The sequence below is a fragment of the Panthera uncia genome, chromosome X, assembly GCF_023721935.1.
Source record: "Panthera uncia isolate 11264 chromosome X, Puncia_PCG_1.0, whole genome shotgun sequence".
Classification (NCBI taxonomy): Eukaryota; Metazoa; Chordata; class Mammalia; order Carnivora; family Felidae; genus Panthera; species Panthera uncia.
Window position 1 is genome coordinate 46,384,286 of NC_064817.1, and position 18,610 is coordinate 46,402,895.

At 36.1% G+C, this 18,610-nt stretch overlaps 1 protein-coding gene across 1 annotated transcript in view; it reads left to right on the forward strand.

Moving 5' to 3' along the window:
- The window catches only part of KLF8 (KLF transcription factor 8), a 49,912-nt gene extending 39,731 nt beyond the window's left edge, over positions 1-10,181 (forward strand). The window contains exon 5 of the mRNA XM_049644654.1: positions 10,000-10,181. Coding sequence (XP_049500611.1) covers positions 10,000-10,181 — 182 coding nt within the window. The remainder of the gene's footprint in view (positions 1-9,999) is intronic.
- The last annotated feature ends 8,429 nt before the right edge of the window (positions 10,182-18,610 follow it).

Consider the following 18,610-nt stretch of genomic DNA (forward strand, 5'->3'; position numbering starts at 1 on the left):
TCCAAAATTAATAGAAAAGGATAGAAAACTTCCAAATTCATTTTATGAGGAAAGCATTACCCTGTTACCCAAACCAGAAAAAGACACCAATTATAAAAAGGAAACTATAGGAGAATACCTTAATGAACACAGATGCAAAAATTCTTAGTAAAATACTAGCAAGACAAATCCAACAATACATTAAAAATTATTCACCACAATCACGTGGGATTTATTCCTGGGTTACAATGCTGGCTTGATATTTGCAAATCAACCAATGTGATACACCACATTAATAAAACAAATTATAAGAACCATACCACCATTTCAATAGATGCAGAAAAAAACATTTGACAAACTACAACATCCATTCATGATAAAAACCCTCAGCAAGGTAGGATAAGAGAGAGCATATCTCAACATAATGAAGGACATCTATGAAAGACCCACAACTAATATTATCCTCAATATGGAAAAATCAGAGCTTTTCCTCTACAATCAGGAAAAAGACACTGCTGTCAACTAACACCACTGTTATTTAACATAATACTGGAAGTCCCAGCCACAGGAATCAGGCAACAAAAAGAAATAAAATGCATTGAAATCAGCACGGAGGAAGTAAAACTTACACTCTTTGAAGATGTTATGGTAGTCTATATAGAAAACCTGAAAGTCTCCACCAAAAATTGCTAGAACTGATAAGTGAATTGTGCAAAGTTGTAGGATACAAAATCAATATACACAAATCTGTTGCATTTTTATCCAACAATAATGAATCAACAGAAAGAGAAATTAACAAAATGGTACATTTACAACTGCACCAAAATCAATAAGAAACATAGGAATAAATGTAACCAAAGAGATTAAAGAACCATATTCAGAAAAGTATAAATACTCATGAAAGAAATAGAAAATGACACAAATAAATGAAAATAAATTCCATGCTCATAGATTGAAAGAACAAATATTGTTAAAAATTACACTACACAAAGAAATCTACACATCTCATAAAATTTATGTCAAAATTAAAACAGCATTTTTTCAGAGTTAGAACAAAGATTCCTAAAATTTGTATGGAACCACACAAGACCCCAAATAGCCAAAGCACCCTTGAAAAAGAAAAGTTGGATGCATCACAATTCTGAACTTCAAGTTATATTAAAAAGCTTTAGTAATCAAAAAAGTATGGTACTGGCACAAAAATGGACACTTAGATGTAACAGAACAAAAGACCCAGAAATGAACGCACAACTCTATGGCCAACTGATCCTCAAAGAGGTAGGAAAGAATATTAAATGGGATCAAGAATGTGTCTTCAACAAATGGTGTTTGGAAAACTGGACAGCAACATGCAAAATAATAAAAGTGGACCACTTTCTTACACCATACAAACAATAAATTTAAAATGGATTAAAGGCCTAAATGTGAGAACTGAAACCATAAAAATCCTAGAGAAGAACACAGGCAGTGACTTCTTTGATATTGGCCAATGAAATTTATTTCTAGATATCTCTCCTAACACAAGGAAACAAAAGCAAAAAATACACTGTTAGGACTATATCAAAATAAAAAGCTTCTGCACAACTAAAAAAATCAATAAAAAAAGAAGGTAACCTATAGAATGGGAGAAGATATTTGCAAATGATATATCTGATAAAGGGTTAGTATCCAACATTCATAAAGAACTTATACAATTAATCACCTAAGCAAGGAATAATCCAATTAAAAAATGAGCAGAATACATGAATAAATATTTTTTCCAAAGAATACATACAGATGGCCACCAGACACATGAAAAGATACTCAACATCACTTATAATCAGGGAAATACAAATCAAAACCATGATGAGACATATCACCTTACACCAATCAGAATGGCTAAAATCAACAATACAAGAAACAACATGTGTTGGTGAGGATGTGGAGAAAAAGGACACTTGTGTACTGTTGGTGGGAATGCACACTGGTGCAGCCACTTTGGAACACAGTATGGAGATTCTTCAAAAATTAAAAATAGAATTACCCTATGGCCCAGCAATTGCACTACTAGGTATCTACACAATGAATACAAAAATACTAACTGAAATTAATGCATGCACCCTGATCTTATAGCAGCATTATCTACAAGAGCCACATTATGGAAACAACCCAAGTGTCCACTGACTACTGAATGGATAAATAATATGTAGTGTGTGTGTGTGTGTGTGTGTGTGTGTATTCACACACATATACAATGTAATATTACTGAGTCTTAGAATGAAATCTTGCCATTTGTAATGATGTGGATGGAGCTAGAAAGTATTATGCTAAGCAAAGTAAGTCAGTCAGAGAAAGGCAAATACCATAGGATTTCACTCATATGTGGAATTTAAGAAACAAAACAATCCAGCATAGGGAAAAAATGAAGAAACATACTCTTAACTGTAGAGAACAAAGTGATTGTTACAAGAAGGGAGGTGGGTGAGGGGATGTTAAATAGGTGATGGGAATTAAGGAGTGCACTTGTGATGAGCAATAGTTGTATGGAAGTGCTGAATCACTGTATTGTATACCTGGAACTAACATTACAACTGTGTGTCAAGTAACTTGAATTTAAATAAAAACTTGAAAAACATAAAATTGTATATATTTAATATATGCAATTTTGTGATATGATATATGTATACATTGTGAAATACACACCACAATCACGTTAATTAACATATTCCTTACCTTACAGTTACTTTCTTGGTGATGGAAACACCTAAGTTCTACACTCAGCAAACTTCAAGTATACAGTACAACATTGTTAACTATAGTCAAATGGTTTTCCATTAGATCTCCAGGACTTATGTATCCTTCAAAACTAACACTTTGTACCACTTATCAACATCTCACCATACACCCCACCAGCCACTAGCAATCACCATACTGTTTTAAATATATATTTTATTTTATTTTAAATTGCAGTATAGTTAATATTCCATGTTATATTGGTTTCAAGTGTACAAAATAGTGATTCAACAGCAATATACAACACACAAGCCTAATCACAACAGGTGCACTCCATAATTCCCATTACACCTTTTACTCACACAAACCCACCTCCCCTCTGGTAACCATCAGTTTGTTCTCTGTAGTTAAGAGTTTGTTTCTTGGCTTGCCTCTCTCTTTCTCCTTTTGCCCTTTCTTAAATTCCACATATGAATGAAATCATATAGTATGTGTCTTTCTCTGGCTTATTTCACAACAAATGTATATGTTGGTATATATTTATTGCTGGTTATTGGGGTGCTCAAGTGTTATATTTCTTCCTGTTTTAGTTTTGGTAGTTTATATGTTTCTAGAAGTTTATTCATCCCTTCCAAGTTGTCCAATTTGTTGGCATGTAGTTTTTCATAATATTGTCTTATAATGGTTTGTATTTCTGTGGCGTTGGTTATTATTTCTCTTCTCTCATTTGTGATTTTATTTATATGTGTCCTTTCCATTTTCTTCTTGATAACTCTGTCTAGGAGTTTGTCAATTTTATTAATTTTTTCAAAGAACCACATCCTCATTTTATTTATCTCTTTTTTTCTATATGGTTTATTTCTGCTCTAATTTTTATTATTTCATTCCTTCTACTGGCTTTGGGCTTTGTTCTTTTTCTAACTTTTTTTTAGGTATAAGGTTAGATTGTTTACTTGAGATTTTTCTTTTTGGAGTAACCCTGTATTGCTATATATTTCCCTCTTGGGACCACTTTTGCTGCATCTCAGTATTTGGAGCATTGTGTTGTCATTTTCATGTGTTTCCCTGTGTTTTTTTAATTCTTCTTTTATTTTCTGGCTGACCCATTCATTGTATAGTAGTATGTTGTGCAACCTTTTGTATTTTTTATCTTTCCAGATTTTGTTGTAATTTACTTCTAGTTTCATAAGAGTAGTAGTCAAAAAAATGGTCCATGGTATTATTTCAATCTTTCTGTATTTGTTGAGGCCTATTGTGTGACCTAATGTATAATCTGTTCTGCATAATGTTCCCTGTGCACTTGAAAAGATTGTGTATTCTACTGTTTTAAGAAGGAATGTTCTGAATATATCTGTTAAGTCCATCTGGTCCAGTGTGTCATTCAAAACCATTGATTCTTTGTCGATTTTCTGTTTATTTGATCTGTCCATTGATGTAAGTGGGGTGTTAAAAATTATTATATTATTGTCAATAAGTTCATTTATGTTTATCATTAATTATTTTATATATTTGGGTGATCCCATATCAAGTGCATAAATATTTCCAATTGTATATCTTCTTGCTTGATTTCCCCTTTATGATTATATAGTGCCATTATTTGTCTCATGTTAGTATTTATTTTAAATTCTAGTTTGTCTGATGTAAGTATTACTACTCTTTCTTTTGACATCCATTTGTATGAAAAATGCCTCTCCTTCCCCTCACTTTCAATCTTTAGGTGTCTTAAGGTCTACAATGAATCTCTTGTAGGAAGCATAGAGATGGGTCTTTTTAACATTTATTCTGACATCCTATGTCTTTTGATCAAGCATTTATTCCATTTACATTCAAATCAATTACTGATAGATATGGATTTAGTACTATTTTGTTACATCTTTTGATATTGTTTCTGAAGATTTTCTTTTTCTAATCCTTTCTGGTCTTTGTCACTTTTGGTCTCTCCTTTTCACTCAAAGAGTTCTCTTTAATATTTCCTGCATGGATGGTTTTGTGGTCATGAACTCCTTTAGTTTTTATTTTTCGGGGAAACTATTTATCTCTCCTCCTATTCTGAATGATAACCTTGCTAAATCAGGCATTCAGCTCCAGATTTTTTCCCATTCAGCACTTTGAGTACACCATGCCATTCACTTCTACCTTGCTCCTATTTTTGTTGAGAAATCTCCAGATAGCCTTATGTGTCTTTCTTTTATGTTAAGGAATTATTTTGTCTTCCTACTTTTAAGATTTTTCTTTATCACATTTTGCAAATTTAATTACAAAATGTCTTGTTAATGACCTGCTTTTGTTGATTTTGATGGGAGTTATCTGCCTCCTGTATCTGGTTGTCTGTTTCCTTCCCCAGAGTAGGGAAGTTTTCGGGTATTAATTCCTTCAAATAAATTTTGTGCCCCCCCTTTTTTTTCTGTGCTTCATCTTGGACTTTTATAATAGGGATGTTATTATGTGCGATGGAGCCTCTGAATTCCCTAAATCTTTTCCGATGTTTCATAATTCTTCCTTCTCTCTTTTGGTCAGCTTAATTGCTTTCCATTACTTTGTCTTCTAGGTCTCTAATTCACTCCTCTGCTTCTTCCAGCCTGCTCTCCCTTGCATCATGGGTATTTCTAATCCTGTTTATTGCACTTTTCATCTGTGATTGATTCTTTTTTAAGTCTTTTATCTTTATAGTAATGGTCTCACTGATGTCTTGTATACTTTTCGCAAGCTCAGTGTGTATCCTTATGATTGGTGCTGTTAATTCTCCATCGGGCATGTTACTTATATCTGTTTCCCTTATATCTTTACCCATGGCCTCTTCTTGTTCCTTCATTTGGGATAAATTCCTCCATCTTTGCATTTTGTTTAAGTCTCTGCCTTATTCTTTGTATTAGAAAAGCCACTTATGTCTCCTGTTTCTGAAAATAATGGTCTTAGTAAGAGGTCATGTAGTGCTCAGGGACTGGTACTTCAAGGAGTGTCTCTGGTGTTTGCTGCATGCACTCTGCTATTGTGTTTTGGCTGCTTTATCCTTCAGGCCAGTTGTCTTCACAGACTTTTCTGGCCTACTGTGGGAAGTGTTTGGTCCTTGGCCTGAATGTGGTGAGTTTTAACTTGTTATGCTCTGGTGTGCTTATGAAATGAGACCTGTCACCATCTCCTCAGAAATGGGGCCATGCAGACCTCTCTGGTCGGAAATGTATTGTGGGCAGATGTTTGTGCTGGTCTTAGGGAGAAGTCTGCTGCACTGGGTTCAGGTAAGCATGACTGAGAAGGGCTGTCCCACTAGAGTGCAGGGGTGTGGGGCCTGGTGTATGCAAATTAGGCAGCCAGTGTCAGCACTGAACTGTTTCCAGCAGGTGGCTCTGTTTATGCTGAGGGGGAATAGGAGGGAAATGGCACCAACCAGCTCCCTTTTTCCCAGAGAGATGTCTCTGGGAAAGGTGCCACTCAGGGACACACTCTGAGAAGAGTGAATTATCTTCACTTCGTGTGCCTGAGACACTCTTCAGATTGCTGTTTCCATACTGTCTCCCACTGGGTTATTATTTGCCTGCTTACTCTCTTGGAGCTGTGAAGTGCCTTCTGGGCTCTATCCCATCCAAGCTTGCTATCCTTTAAAACTACAAGTTTTAAGCTCCATTGATTGCAAGAACTCAGGAATTTCAGCCCCCCCTCCCCCCGCTTTACCAAGACAGTGGCTTTGGGAAGGACTCATTCTTGTGCATTCCCTTGTGAGCTCCTCTGGTTGTGTTCATGGGACAAGGTGAGCTTAGGGTCCTCCTACTCCATCGTCATCTTTTCCCCAACTTATTAGTGGTTTTGGTATATAGTCACCATTAGGTTTGTGTATAGCCCCTTCTGCATATAGTGGTCTATATTAAGTTGATTGTCATTTAAATTTGAACCCATTTTTCATTCCTCTCCTCCCCATGTTTTGGGTAAATGTTTTTATATTTTACATCCTTTTATTTTGTGAGTTTGTTGACCCATTTTTTACAAAAATATTCATTTTTATTGTTTTTGTGTTTCCTACCTTCAGACTGTCACTTTTGATCTTTTTTTTCCACTCAAAGAATCCCCTTTAATATTTATTGCAGGGCTGGTTTAGTGCTCAGGAACTTCTTTAGTATTTGTTTGCCTGAAAAACTCTTTATCTCTCCTTCTATTCTGAATGATAGCTTTGCTGGATAGAGTGTTCTTGGCTGCGTATTTTTTTCCATTCACCAGTTTGAATATATCATGCCACTCCCTTCTGACTTGCAAAGTTTCTGTTAAAAAATCTTCTGCCTTATAGGTTCCCCTTGTCACTTATTGTCTTCTTTTGTCTTGCTGCCTTAAAAATGTTTCTTTATAACTTATTTTTGCCAACCTAATTACTACATGTCTTGGTTTGGGTCTGCCTTTGTTGATTTTGATGGCAGTTCTCTGTGCTTCCCTGATCTGGATACCTGTTTCTTTCCCCAGATTAGTGAAATTTTCAGCTATTATTTCCTCAAATAAATTTTCTGTCCATTTTCTCTCTCTCTTATTTTTTTTGGGACTCCTATTATATGAATGTTATTATGTCTGATGTAGTTACTGATTTCCCTAACTCTCATTTTGCATAATTCTTTTTTCTTTCTTCTGTTCATCTTGATTAGAGTAATGGTACTGTATATTCTAGTTCACTAATATGTTCCTTTCCTTTTTCCAGCTTGCTGTTAATTCAATCAAGTGTGTTTGTCATTTTGTGTATTGACCCCTTTATCTCTGTTATGGTATTCCTCATTTCAATGTTAAGGGTCTCACTCATGTCTTCCACTCTTTTCTCAAACCCAGTGGGTATCCTTATGATCATTACTTTAGATGATCTTTCAGGCATGTTACTTATATTGGTTTTGCTTAGGTCTCTGGCTGTGTCCTCATCCTTTTCTTTCATTTGGAATAAATTTATCTTTCTTCTCATTTTGTCTAAGTGTCTGTTTCCGTGTGTTAAGAAAGTTATGTCACCTGTTCTTGAGGGTAATGGCTTTATGAAGAAGTCCTGTAATGCCCTGTTCTGTAGTGTCTCCGGTTCCCCAGTTGCTCACACTTCCCAAAGTGTCTCCATTGTGTGCTGTTTGTGTTCTGCTGTTTTGTCCTGAAAACTTTATCCCTCAGGCCAGTCATCTGTAGAGGCTATCTTGTCTACTGTGGTGTTATGGGAAGTGTTTGGTCCATGACCTAAATGTGGTGCTTTTTAACTAGTTGTGCTTTGGTCTGTTTGTGAAATGAGACCTTTTGCCACTGCTGCTGAAACTGAATCTCTACAAAACTCCCAAGTTGGGAGACACAATTTGAGCAGAGTTTTGATGCAGTCTTCTGGGGGAGGGCAGCCACTGTTCTGGGACTGAGGCAAGCTAGACTTGGAGTAGTGGTTCCACCAGAGCATGGGGTGGGGGGACTTGGTACAAGCAGGTGAGGTAGAGAGTACAGACAATGTGCTGGTTTCCACAGGTTGCCCTGTGCTTATGCTAAATGACAAGGGAGGGAAATTGCACCAGCCAGTTCCTCTGTTCCTAGAGGGGTTCTTCATAAACACTGCCTGTCTTGGATATGCTCTGAGATGAGTAAATAACCTCCCCACTCTGTGCCCCTGGCATTCCTCTGTTAGAAGTTTCCATGCTGTATGTCCATTGTTGTGTGTGTGTGTGTGTGTGTGTATGTGTGTGTTTCTTTATTTGCCTGCCTTCTCTCCAGAAGCCACTATGCCCTCCAGGCTCTAACCCATCCAAGCCCACTGACCTTTAAAACTCTAGGCTTTAAGCCCTGCTCATTGTGAGAACTCATGAAATTCAGTACCTTTTTCTTTCTAAGCAATTGATATAGGGATTTTTTTTTCCCCTGTGTGCTCCACTTTCTGTTAGTCTGACTCTTGCCCTTCTCCATAACTGTGGCTCCCTCTCCACCACAGCGGCCACAATATGTTTCTCTCCCAAACTCTCTTTTCACTTCCTACCTTCTTCAATGTGGCCTCTTCTCTATCTTTAGATGTGATTTTGTTCTGCCAGTCTTCAGGCCGATTTCTCAGGTATTTAGGATGATTTGGTAGTTATCCAGTTGCATTCATGGGACAAGGTGGGCCTAGGGTCCTCCTACTGTATCACCATCTTCCAACCACCAATCTCCCTGTGCCTATATAAAAAATTTTTATTATAAGATACATCATGATTTTAAAAACATTCAAACAATACAGAAATATGGGGAAAAAAGGAAAAGTCACTTTTCTACTATTATCATCCTTATTTTCTCACTGTTAATCATTTCTCACTCACTCACAGTTAATCATTTCTCATAATTTACACTTAAGTGCATTGGTACTGCCTTTATTCTGAGTATATACATATGTGGTGTGTGATCCATACACCATAATGGGGGTCATACGGTGTTAATGTTTTTTATATTACTTTTTAAATTATTTAAGTTTATTTATTTGGAGAGAGACAGAGAGAGTAGGGGAGGGGAAAAGAGAAAGGTAGAGAGAGAATTCCAAGCAGTCTCTGTGCTGTCAGCACAGAATCTGTGCTGAACTCATGAACCTGAGGTCAAACTCACAAACTGTGAGATGATGATCTGAGCCAAAACCAAGAATCGGATACTTCACCTACTGAGCCACCTTGTTGCCCCTTTCATTTAGCTTTCTATATGGAGCATACATATCCCATATACAATCCAGGTGCAACATAAGGATACTAAGCATGGAGCTATTTCAAAAAGTTTGATGAGCTTCTTCCAACGCCATTCCATGCCCTTGAGTTTCTGACCTTACACAGAAGGCCTGTAGCCTTAGCTGAAGGCCTATTCTAGTGAATCACATTCTGTCTGTGTATATGGCTTTATTTATGAGTATTTATTAGGATATATTAGAAGAGAGGATATAGTTACTATAATGTGGTATGGTAGAAAGCGTCAGAGACCTGGGTTTGCATCCACTTTTTATTGTTCACTGTGATAAAAAAAAAAAAAAAAAAGATGTCTCAAACATCCCATGAGGTATTTTTATCCCCCTTTAAAGCTCAAGTAACAGAGATTGAACCAGGGAGAAGTGACTTATTTAAAGTCACACATCTAATACATAGTAGAGCCAGAATTCAAGCAAAGGCCTGTTTCAGGAAGAACCTGTGTGGTTTCTACTCTACCATTTTTGGCTCTTCTTTAGTACATCTGTAAGGATAGAGAAAATTTCTTCAAAGTGATTGTCACAACTTTTGACCAAAGCCTTGATAAAAGATTAAGTACTCTGTTCTCTTTCCAGTATCCAAATATCTCTTCTCTGACTCCCTTTGTTTTGTCATATCCCCCTTTTAGGAGAGAAGCCTTATAAATGCACCTGGGATGGCTGCTCCTGGAAATTTGCTCGTTCAGATGAGCTCACCCGCCATTTTCGCAAGCACACAGGCATCAAGCCCTTCCAGTGCACAGACTGCAACCGTAGCTTCTCTCGCTCTGACCACCTATCCCTGCACCGCAGGCGCCATGACACAATGTGAGCAGCATAGACTGCACCAGAAGAGCTGTGTTGGTCTTGTGTGTGTGTGTGTGTGTGTGTGTATGCATGCACACCGAGATCATAACCATCTTTTCCTCTTTGACTTCAGCTTGCCTCAGGGATGGGGTAGGCGCAGCTCACTGAGCCAGGTTGATGAGACTGTAGGAAAAAATAGATGGTCTCCCATGGGGGCTCCTCATATTCTACTTTCACTTATCCACTGTCCAGTCTCCAATTTTTTCAGCCTCGCATGGATTGAATTCCAGTGTGGCACCCATGGCTGCCCCCCATTCCTCCACCATACCCTTGCTTTGACATAAGACATTTCCCTACAAAAACAAAACAGGAAATCAAACTCAAGGCTGTGAACAAATATGCACTGCTTTTTATTCCAATTTGTCTCTTATTTTCTAGAATTCTTATCCTTTATTTTTTTTGGAATCAGCATTTAAGAGTGGTTGGTAGTGTCTTAAAATGACGTTTTGTAAATTTCCTAAACATAAAAAGGCATAATAATTTAGTTGATTGTTAAGATTTACAGGGATTTGGGTCCTGAGTATAGGGCACATCCTCAGTGAATAAGATGAGTCCCTTGCCAAACTGAAAGATTTTGTAAATCCAATCCTATATGTTATTACAGTTTGGTTTTCAGAAAGTGCTGATGCTTCTTCACAAGTCTATCAGAAGGAATGAAATGATCTTCTCCTACTTGTCCTCTTTTTCTTCGTCCTTCTTCAGGATAAAGATTTGTCTGCACAGTTATTTTCTCCGTTAGGTTAAATTTGAAAAAGTTTTCAAAGCACACACTGACATGGCAGTAGGGAGAAAAGTGTTCCAGGAAAATATGTTGGGCAGCGACAGGAACAAACAAAACCAGGATCATTCTGAAAACATAGAGGGGGACTTTCATTTGGATAAGATTTCAGAAGCTCTGTAATCACAAACCTCATTCAAATGGCAGCCTGTTGAGGCAGTGTCTTGAGGGGCTGTTTATTCTTTTGTTTATGTAAAGCAACTGTTATGAGCATATTGCATGGTGAGAAATCACACACTGGGGTCATTTTATACAGAAGTGAGGGGTTGGAAGAAAAAAATGTGTTCATTCTGTGGCATTATTAGCATGAATTCTTATATTCCAAATGGAATTTAAAAGGATTTTAGAGAAAACTGACACAAACCATTTGATGTTCTGCAACTGCTATAAACCACTAGCCATTTCTTTAGCCATTAAGGCAGGTTACATATTATACGCATCTGATTACCCAATTGGACTTTTAAGTAATAGTCTCTGGGACATCAAACCCTCTGTTCTAGGCTGTGGACTTCAGATCTACCTCCAAATGGCATATTTTCTCTACCTGGGGGCAGGGAGGGCTTTGCATCACTTAGTTTTAAATTCAGCCTCTCTTCTAAAGGTTATCTTCATATTGAACCCCTTTTCCTTGGCAGATATTCAATCAGTCCCTGTGTGAATACTTTAGGTTACTACTTCCAAAGACCATCCATTCCATCTAAATCAAGAAATTCTAGTACCAAGAATGGATCTTATTAACCACTTAGTACTATCCATCATTTATATCTTAAAGATGAAACAAATATGGGCCAGATTTTTTCCCCAGATTTTTTATTGAAGTGTTATAGATCTGTGCACCCATTCTCCCAGGGATCACATTCTAAAACGAAAATAAAGAAAAATTTTACATAATTTGTTGCAGTATTTCTCCAACTTTATATGCTATGCTTCAGAAAACTAGACCACTCACAGTATTATTTAAAGTTGATTAAATACTAAGTAAATGTGTTTGTGGTCATTGGTATATAACATTAGACACACAATTTTTCTATTCAAACACTGTCTATAATATTTCAGATTTGATTTACCTCATTTTCACTTACAGTGTCTTTCCAGACTATAAACTGTCATAAATTCAAAGACTGTATATTTCTCAAAATGACATATGAATTTTTAATATTATTGTTATTTTGATATAGGCTTTCCCCTGACTTTGGGTTTTCAAGTTACACACTGTAAACTAATTGATGAAGCATTAGGAGATATCTAGGGCCAGTCTGTTAAAGGGAAATTCTATGTAGCTATAAGACAGATGGTTAGAGGTGAATTACCATCACACATGAGTTTAAGCATTTAATTGGGTAGTTGATGTGACATTTCATAGTAAAGAGCCTAGCCATTTTCTCCAAAACTTTGATCCTGAGTCTCCTTTTCTAGAGTACATACATAAATGACTTGTGCCCCTTGGACCTCAGGATCTTTTGCACTGAGTATATAATCTTATAAATAAAGGCTATCAATCATACTGTTGTACTATGATGATCAAATTAAGTTTCTAAATACTGGTATCTCTGACATCCTTAAGTCTAACCCTTTACTCATTTTTTTCCCTTCAAAGTAATGTGGGACTTTGTTAATGCTTTATTGTTACAAAACATTTCAAACCCTATTCTCATTGCCCTGTCCCCTCCAAATAATGGTTAAAAAAATCCTTCCAATTATTTACATATATTGTAATAAATATGTCTAAATGCATTTAGAGTGTTTTATAGAGATCCAAATACAGTACACTACAGTACTACACCAAAACTACATATAATTTTGCTAAATAAACAGTGAGATGGAAAGGAACTATTTTAGCTGACATTTGGAATTAATTGAATTTACTGTGCTCATGCCAGCAAAGCACCATTAAGTGGACATTTCCCATGACATGAAAAATGGCCTTGTTTGATAAGGATGGATAATATTCTGGGATTCGTTGCCATGGAATTCTTCCATCTGTAGATGATTGGCAGTTGAACATAGGTATCAATAATTATGATTGGAGAATTCATGGAAAACTATGAGGAATTGAACTGGTTGGGTAGGTTAGGTGGATTGAATTATGGTAACACAAAATGTTTCTGAGAGTAAGATCTTTTTTTTAAGAGTAAGATATTTTTAAATAAACTTTTTTAAATTTAATTTTTTAATATTTATTTTTGAGAGAGAACACGAGTGGGGGTGGGCAGATAGAGAAGGAGACACAGAATCTTAAGCTGGCTGCAGGCTCTGAGCTGTCCACACAGAGCCCAACATGGGGCTCCAACTCACAAACTATGAGATCATAACCTGAGCCAAAGTCAGACGCTTAACCAACTGAGGCATGCAGGGACCCCCTTTTTACTTTAGAACTGTTTTAGATTTACAGAAAATTGTGAAGATAGTACAGAGAGTTTACCTATAAACAGTATCCAGTTTTCACTTTTATTAATATCTTTTATTAATTCATTAGTAAGGTATATTTGTTATAGCTAATGAAGTAATATGATACATTATTATTAACTAAAGTTCAAACTTTATTCAGATTTCCTCAGTTACCTAATATTCTTTTTTTAAGCATCCTATTCAGGATACCACATTACATTTAATAGTTATGCCTCCTTATGCTTCTCTTGGTTGTGACAATTTATCAGACTTTCCTTGTTTCCTATGACATTGACAGTTTTGAGGAGTATGTCTCAAATTGTCTGATGTTTTCTTCATGATGAAACTGAGGTTATGGTTTGAAGAAGGAAGATCATAGAGGTGAACTACCATTTGTATCACATTATATTAACATGGCTTATACTCTGGATGTTAACCTTGATCATCTGGCTGAGCTTGTGTTTGTTAGATTTCTGTTCTGTACCCTTCCTCTCCCTGTCTCGCTGTACTTTCTGGAAGGAAGTCACTATGTGAAGCCCACACTTAAGCAGTAGTAAATTATGCACCACATCCTAGAGGGTCTCTAGATAAATTATTTTAATTATTTGCATGAGAGATTTGTCTTTTCTCTCTCATTTATTTATTTATTAAATAATTTACTTGTATCAGTAGGGGTTCATGGATATTTATTTTGTACTTTGAGTTATAATCCAATACAACTTTATTTTATTTCTCAAATTGCTCCAGCTTTGGCCACTGGGCACTCTTGGGTTGACTTCCAAGTACTTTTGACATGTCCTCATCACATTTTTATTAGCACATTATTATTTTCTGGTACTACAAAATGCTCTAGTCTAATATATATATATTTTTTGCCCTCTCTTACAATCAACCATTTATTTAAAGTGTACTGGTTCCTTTTACTGGAGAATTATCTTAGAAACCAAGACCTGGATATTTGATATGCTTGTTGCTACTGGGCATTGTTGATTCTAGGTGATCTCAGCTGACAGAGCAGGAAATATGTGTGTGTACACTAACCCATGTATATACATAACTAGAAATATGTCTATATGTAATCATCCATATCCTTATTAAGCTGAATGTGAGTTTATACTGATGTCTGCAATTCATTACCACATGGTTCATTGTAAACCTTTACCTTTGTTTATATATAACCTCCCATTCCAATAGTGAGAATCCTACTCCTACACTCTGTCATCTATTTACTTAATTGTTCAATCACAATATACACGTATAGTGGCATCTCAATTGTTAACCTGTACACCTGTGAGAAACAACTAGAGCACAGTGCTTAGGTATATAATAGTAATATATTTAGAACCCCAACAGCTCTTTGAAACAAAGTGATCTGCAAAATTCAGGAATTAGGGATTTCCGTGATCTGAGTTCCAGGAATATGGGCTCTATCTCTTCCAAAAAAAACTTTTCTCAAGGACCAAAACATTGGGAATTGACCTAACCTTGAATAAGTCAAGATAAATTATTGACTCTTCAGTATGTTAATACTTATATAGAGAGGTGGACACAGAATAAAGTAGGTGAGCCCAATTGAATTATTGAGCATTATTCTTCTCACTGGTAAATATGTCTCTCTGAAAATAGGGGTGCTACCCTAAATTACCTCTCTTCATATTTTCCTGTCCCTCACTTGGTAAAAGTTAGGCAAGTCACAACAACTCTCTGTGACTCAGTCAACCCATCTACAAAGTGGAGATCCAAAAATCTACCTCACAGAAATGTTGTGAGAATTCTCATTAAGAGATGTTGGCAAAAATAATAAGAGATATTTAAATTAACAACAAAGTATTACGATCATCACTATGATAATAACTATCGTACCCAAAATTTACCCTAGAAAAGGGAGAGACTTAGATTGCCTGGGTCATAAAGAACTAAATTTGAATCAATAAGAAGGATAATTGAAGAGCGGTCGCTGGAAGTAATATTATTTCTTCTCTTTCTTCCCCCTACATTCACTTTATTACTACCTGTAGGATTCTCATCTGTTTCCGGACTTGAAGAACATAAGGACCCAAATGAATAAGTAGGCAAAATCCATTGCTTCAAAAGCTGAATTCTTCCCTTATTCTCACTTTGGACCACATTATATGTAACCCTGTTAGAAGCACAAAGGTAATTTCCCAGAGCCTTTCAGACTTTGGCCAGTTCAACTTCACCAGTTACATTTTTCTTTTTCCCTACTTACTGTCCTCTAAATAGTATAAAGAAGGATGTGAGGTGAGGTGGTTGGGGAGAGAGTGGGATGGAATAGGATACAATTTATGCCAGTGACAGAATATTTCTTTGATTCCCAAACACTGGTTTTACTATCAATTTCCTTTTTTTCTGGTGGTGGGTCAGGGGCAGAGGGAAAGAGGCTATTTTGTTAACTGTTAAGAAATTCTCCTTCCCTTCCAGTAGATATTTCCCAGGATCAGTACAAGTAGCTGTTTTGGCCATTACCTTATAACTATGTTGTATAGAGTGCCGTTTTAATTGTATTGTTGAATAAGAAGAGGAATAAAATTCTTAATAAGTGTCCATTCTTGTTTTTTGACATGAGGTCACAGCAGGAAAGCAATTTCAGAAACTGAGTCCTTTTTTGTGAGTTGGGAAAAGGAGCCTGCAGTGAAGGGATTGCTTAAATTTTATGTCATCATTTAAAGAGATTATAAAACAGTATATTAAGCTTTAGCCTCTATTACTCTTATGTTTGTGCCTCCTTCTTTTACTGTTTTAGACCAATACTTGGTTTTTCCTCTATTTTATGTTAGTTCTTGCTCCAGAGATATGGTTTCAAGGCTACGATCATGAGGAATCTCTCACATACAACTCCGTTATGCACCTGGGGATACTCAAAAATTGCTTAAGTTAGCATAGCCACTCAGAGTATTCTCTTCCTAGCCCAATGGGGCTCTCATTCTGTTGCAGCCAGGCAGGGTGTATGCTTGGGTACTAAGCAATCTTGTTTGAGTGTTGTACTTTTTTATTAATAAAAATATATTAAACTCCAGAAACCATGGTTAATATCTTGACTTTTTCTGCATTTTATGTTTCCTCAACATGGCATGGCATGAGTAGATTATTATTTTTCCATTAGCTGGGTAAAGTTGTGGGTAAGATACGTTACAGTAACATGGTGCAGGAAAGGAAGCTGGGCTATATAAATACAAGAATTTCTCTGTTTCCCCATGTTGGGGAGCATATTCACCTATGTCTCTGAATAAGGTTCCATGAAGACTGCGTGTTCCTTTTATATATTTCCTATAGTGAAACTCACAAGACTTTATGAGATACTCAGTAGGCTAAGTTTTCCTGCTCATCCGTGTTGTCCTCAAAATTTTGTTTTATCCTATGAATACTGGAGAAGAAGGTATTGGGACATCGTTAGCTACCTTAGTACACATACCAGTCCTGGGTGGGGATGTAGGAAACTGCTGTGACTAAAGACTGTGCTTTTACACAACCTAAAACAGCAGAACACACATCCTTTTCAAGTGTACACAAAGGATTCTCCAGAGTAGATCACAAACAGAATTAGAAGTCATACCATGCATCTTTTCTGACCACAATGCTATAAAACTAGAGTCAACCACAAGAAAAAAATCTGGAAAGAGCACAAATAAATGGAGGTTTAACAACATTCTGCTAAACAGTGAAGGGGTAACCAAGAAATAAAAGAAGAAACTAAAAACACATGGAAACAAATGAAAATGAAAACACAACTGTCCAAGAACACTGGGATGCAGCAAAAGTGATTCTAAGACACAAGTATATAGCAATACAGGCCTACATCAAAAGCAAGAAAAATCACAAATAAACAATCTAACTGTACACCTAAATAAGTTAGAAAAAGAACAACAAACAAAACATAAAGCCAGCAGAAGGAAGGAAATAATAAAAGGGCAGAAATAAATGACAAAGAAACTAAAAGATAGAATAGATCAATTAAACCAGGAGTTGGTTCTTTGAAAAACTCAATATAATTAATAAGCCTCTAGCCAAACTTATCAAGAAAATAGGAGAGAGGACTCATGAATAAAATCACAAAAGGGAGGAGAAATAAACACCACCACAGAAATACAAACAATCATAGGAGAATTTTATGAAAAATCATATGACAACAAATTGGATAACCTAGAAGAAATGTATAAATTCCTAGGAACATATAAACTACCAAAACAAGCAGGATGAAAGAGAAAATTTGAATATACTGATAACCAGCAAAGATATTGAATTGGTAATCAAAAAATTCACAAGAAACAAAAATCTAGAACCAAATGGACTCACTGGCAAATTCTACCAAACATTTAAAGAACAGATGGATAATACCTATTTTTTCTCAAATTATTCCAATAAATAGAAAAGTAAATTTCCAAATTGATCCTATGAGGCCAGCATTACCCTGATACCAAATCCAGATATAGACACCACCAAAAATGAACTAGAGGTCAATATCTCTGATGAACATAGATGCAAAAATCCTCAACAAAATAATGCAAACCAAACCCAACATTCTTTTTAAATTTATTCACCTTTTCCAAGCGGTATTTATTCTTGAGTTTCAAGTGTGGTTCAATATTCACAAATCAATCAATCGAAATAATACATGACATCAATAAGAAAAGGGATATGAACCATATGATCTGTTAAATAGATGCAGAAAAAATCCTTTCACAAAGTACAACATAGAATTATGAAGAAAACGCTCAACAAAGGTGGTTTAGAAGAAGCATACCTCAACATACTAAAGACCATCCAAAAAACACCCAAATTTAACATCATCATTAATGGAGAAAAACCGGAGCTTTTCCCCTAAGGCCAGGACCAAGACAAGGATGTCAATTCTCACCAATTTTATTCAAAATAGTACTGGAAGTCCTAGCCACAACAATCAGGCAACACGAAATAAAAAGCATCCAGATCGGTAAGGAAGAAGTAAATCTCAGTATTCGTGAATGATTTTTTTCTTCCAAATTTTAACTTAAATTACAGGTAGTTAACATATAGTGTAATGTTGGTTTCCAGAGTAAATCTAGTGATTCTTCACTTACAGATAACACCCTGTGCTCATCACAACAAGTGTCCTCCTTAGTACTCATTGCCTATTTAGCTCACCCTCCTGCCCACCTATCCTGCAACAACCCTCAGTTCTCTATTGTTAAGCATCTCTTATGGTTTACTTCCCTCTTTCTGTATTTTTT